Source organism: Pterocles gutturalis, unplaced genomic scaffold (genome assembly GCF_000699245.1).
Source record: "Pterocles gutturalis isolate BGI_N339 unplaced genomic scaffold, ASM69924v1 scaffold51126, whole genome shotgun sequence".
In the NCBI taxonomy this organism is placed as follows: Eukaryota; Metazoa; Chordata; class Aves; order Pterocliformes; family Pteroclidae; genus Pterocles; species Pterocles gutturalis.
Window position 1 is genome coordinate 22,498 of NW_010104898.1, and position 4,643 is coordinate 27,140.

A 4,643-nucleotide genomic window follows, 5' to 3' on the forward strand; every position below is an offset into this window, starting at 1 on the left:
ATATGAGCTCTTGAGAAACTCCTCTGAGCAGAGGAAATTTGGCTGTAGAAAAAAGGATGTCGCTGCTCATCGCTGTGTTTCTGGCATTAGAGCAGGGTACAAGGCATGTTACTGCTTGGAAAACCCTGGCCCCAGGAAGGGTTTACTAGGCAGAGATAAGAGAATAGGTAGCCAAGTTGGCTATAATTTTTGCTAATTGTGTTGGGGGAAATCTATTTTCTTTCTCATTTTAGACAAAATGCCCTCTTAAATCTAACTGGGATGCATAGCCTCAATTCCTTACAAGACTTAGTACAGTCTGTGTCTGCTTTCTCTTTAAGGTTTGAAACCACGGATTTCAACCACATTTGATAAAGAGTTAGACACCTCAGGAAGCTCCGAGTTCATAGAGGCCTTGTGAAAATAGGTGGCCTTGCTGAGAAAAACTGTCCAAATGGGCACTCCCCAGAAGAGCTGTGTTTTAGGGCCAGACTCTGCAGCACATATGTCACGTCAAACATGGTCAGAAACATTCTGATCCTATATGTGCTCCAGTCTTCATACTTAGAATGTAGTCGTGCTAGCTCCTGCAGATGAGGGGCTGCAAGAGGGGAAGGAATGCAGTGCTACAGAATCCTCTGTCAACCCATCCCTGAATGCAAACCATTGCACTAATACAGCTTGCTGTCCTTCCTGGTTCTGCAGCTGCGCTGTGGGTTTGTAGTTTCAGTCCAGTTAACGTCCTGTGACACACTGGTATGTATAGGTCCTGACTGCACGTAGCACTGAAGTATTTTTTGCTCTTATTCTCACAAGAGTAATTCACCTTGGTGTCTCGGACAATGTTGCTTCCTCAGCCGCCTGTTTTCATGTCCATTCATGCCGTTCCACCTGCCCTAAAGATGTGGCATTGATGTTGCTATTGTGATATAGCTGCATCTCAGGGGTAGGTAAATATTTTTTTATCTAATATTCTGAGGCCTCTTTAAACACAAAGAATGGTTTCTTCTAAACCCAACTTGCTACGCATGTTTGTGTTTCCTTAAAGGTGGCTACGGCACCTCAGTCTAGGTTATATACCTTGAGTGTGTCTCTTGGTAAAACACCAGCCACTCTATTAATTAGGATTTGAGATACCCCAAGTGATGTTCAGGTCAGTTTCCAGAAAAATCAAGGCAGGGAACAGAGGACCAGGAGAATATTAAACATTTTATCTCTGATGTAAGCAAGTGGTTGGAAAACAAAGGTATGAAGGTAAAAATTGCTTCTGTCTCATTCTGACTGGGAATGCTTTTTTCTGTATAAATATATTATGGCAAAAGAGAGACACAAATTATATAGAATCATACTGAACTTCTTCAGTAGCACAGACATAAAGCCCTTACTACCCCAAAATGACTATATTTCATTTTAAAAACCAGTTCTAATCTATGTGATGCTCTGCCGTATCCTGGATGTGCATCACATCTTCTTCTTCGACTTGTTATTTAAACGTGTGCACTCAAAAGCAGCATCATTCTGAGGTACCGTTGTCAGAGCAGCTCTGTCTCAGGCGCTATCCAGTTATAAGCAGCAAACTTCTGCCACCAAAGCTGTCACCAAACCACCAGCAGCCAGCTGCGGGTCTGACAGGTCGGGTCTCCTCCCTCTGTCTTCACGTGCTCTGCAAGGTCTCGGCTGACATCCTTTACAACCATGGCAACTGCTTCAGACTCCAGGTACCCCGGTTTCCCCCGAGCAGTCTAGACCGTGCCTGCTGACACAGCATCATGAGAGATTTTTCTCAGAGGCTGTTGGTTCTGAATCTCCCTATTAGTAAATCAGTACGACTGCAGGGGTTACTGGCTGGAGTTTTCTCTTAGTTGCAAGTGAATCTGTATGAGCTGCTGGGAGTCTACGAATGGACCAGAACAGTCATGTTTTTCCTACTTTGTTGTTGTTCTGCATTGTGTGTTGTTTTCTTGAATCTTTTTTTTCCTCAGTGAAACATCCAGTGTAGTCTTTTGCTCCGAGTAATTTTTCTGTCTCCAAATTTGTAAAACAGTGTTTGAATATGAAATATATAATAAAACTATATTCATCCCTCTGGGATGTTATACACATAGTTGGCCATTCATGAGATTCACCCTGTTGATAATCATCTCTTGTGGGTTGTGTTTTGTTTCAGTATGTTGTGACACCAAGGCGGCAGTCTACAGCTATTGCCCTGCAGATTTTGGTGAGCCATTTGCTGGGAGATGCAGGCAGCCCATATCTCATCGGGATTGTAAGTGAATTCTTTTTCCTTAGGGTAACACTTTTAGAAACTGAAGGACAGGCACTCACTGAATTGTAGGCACTTCCTGGTCCAAAACTAGAAATTGCTCAAATTGGTGGCCTTGACGCTAGCATACGGAAAGACATTTTTCTAAACATTTTTTACATGCACGCAACTTCTGGTCTTGCAACACTGCAGGTACGTAGAATGTAATCCTATACCTGTAGGTGTGAGTAGTTCCATGCAGTCTGTAGAAACTTATTTTGATTTTAAATTTGCAAACTTATAAATTTTAGAAGGCATATGTTTTTTGCAAAGACAGTGTCATGGGCATTGGACTTGGATTTAAGCACTTTCTGCTAAGTTTGTGAGGAGTTTCATGGAAATTAATCAAAAAACATTTTATATCTTGAAACCTAACACTCTTAGTTCAAATCTTAAGGTTTGAAATCTTGCAATTGGTCAATGCTCTCTTGAAAATCAAAAAGGCAATGGTTGCCTTTTGATACTACTTGGCATTAGAAGCTCTGGTCTCAAATTACCTTAACCTTGGATTCCCATATTGCGTGAGACCTGATTTCTTTGCCCTTTCTCCATTTCCTTGATCTTAGGTGCTTCTGGACAAAGCAGCCTCGTGCTGTTGTCTCCTTGCAGTTCATTTGCTTTAGTTCCAGTGGATTATATCTGTCAGTGTTGTTTCCTTCCTTCATTATTCTTGGTTTAAGACACAGCAGTTCTGCACGGAATAGCTAACTGATCACCCCCTTGACTTTTCTGTTTTACTGGACATGGGAGAGAGAGTGAGCCCTTGTTGGTGGTGGTGTTGCTTTAAAATTTGTTTATACGGAAGTTTATTTTAAACATTCCCCTCAGGCATACCTGTTCTTTCCCTGTCCCACGTTAACAGTGTCAGGGTTACACACAGGTGCCTGGGCGAGCTGTGCCTGCAGGCAGAGCTGCTGCTGGTCCAGCCAGAGGAGATCCCCCTCGTCCTCAGCTGGGTGAAAACCGGAGTCTCAGCTGTGTGACCTGTCTGGCAGAGAAAGACGGTCCTCTCTCACTGAGAGATCCCGCCTGCTGGCTCTCTATTTTTTGGCAAAAAAAAGGAAGTCACTTTGCTTGTCGGCATGTGTTATGAACCTAATGCCTTCACTCTGCTGTGGCTGTATGCCTGGGGGAACATAACAACCCACATCCCTGTGCCATGGAAAACAGCTGAACTGATATGCAAAGATGGGAGGTATCTTACAAGCTGAAATATGTCTTCTGCACTCTCCCTTCTTTGACTATTGTATCGATTTATGCTTCCTGCCTAAAAGATGAAAATGTTTGTCTCCCTGACCCCCTGTTCTTTGCCACCTTTGAGGTACAGGCAGAACAGGGGCTTCCTGCTGAAGCAGCCTGCAAGCAGCTGTGTGCAGAATGCTTCTTAGGCAGTACCTTGCATGCAGTTGCCAAGTGTGAAGACAAGAAACGCTTATCCCCATGAGATTCACCTCAGGTAACCTTGCAACTTTGCAAAGAACAGAGACAATAAATCCAGGAATAAAAGTGCTTTATGTCCAAGTGGGGTCCTATGCAATGAGCACAACGTTGTCTTCTGGAATGCTTCTGTGAGCCAAAATACCAACGCTGCCCGTGTCCACTGTTGATTAACCGCTGAATTTTCTGCATTCGTGTCTTGCTATTGTTTCCTGACCTGCTTCAGCTAACCCTTTAGCTTAAAAACTGTCTGGAGAATCAGGGAATAGTCCTTTTCAACTCTGTTTTTCTTCCCTCTGTGCTCCAGAGATTTTCTTACTAAGCATTTTAAAATTAAATGCATTAGGTTTGTATTTTGGCCATTATGCTTGCTGTAGTCCCTAGGTACCCATTTAGAATGGATCTTGCTCTTATCTGCCTAAACTGTCATAAACAATCATACTAGACCCAGCAAAGGTTGAAGAGTCTCACGTTTGTGCATTTCAAGTCATGTAGCATACTCTAACCATCACAAACAAATGTGGGAATAAAAATGACTGCATTCAACATTAATATTTTTGTTTATGCTAAGAAGAGATTTAAAGTTCCTGGGTTAAGTATTGAATCCTACTGAGTTTCTTGAAATCAGCTTCTCTTTCAGTCTGCAAAAATAAAATTCATGTGTATCATTTATAGCTTTTACAAGCTCATCCTCCAGATAGCGCAATAAGCAGCTGCCTGGTGTCATCTTCTACCCAGTTCCTCATAATGTCACTCCATGGCTCCTCAAATGCCTTTTGGCTCAAAACCAGACTGCATTCTTGTCTCTCCGATTAATTTCCAGCTCCTCCCTTTTTTAATGAGCATTGCTGCTTGTGCCTGTATTGCTAATCCCCTGTTTCTATCCATTTGATGCCGTTTAGGGATGGATAAAGTTATCAAATAA

The 4,643-nt window shown here is 42.6% G+C and overlaps 1 protein-coding gene across 1 annotated transcript in view; it reads left to right on the forward strand.

Moving 5' to 3' along the window:
• The window catches only part of SPNS3 (spinster homolog 3 (Drosophila)), a gene marked incomplete at its 3' end in the record, with an annotated part of 23,332 nt that extends 21,087 nt beyond the window's left edge, over nucleotides 1-2,245 (forward strand). Inside the window, exon 10 of the mRNA XM_010087192.1 lies at nucleotides 2,147-2,245. Coding sequence (XP_010085494.1) covers nucleotides 2,147-2,245 — 99 coding nt within the window. The remainder of the gene's footprint in view (nucleotides 1-2,146) is intronic.
• Nucleotides 2,246-4,643: the final 2,398 nt, after the last annotated feature.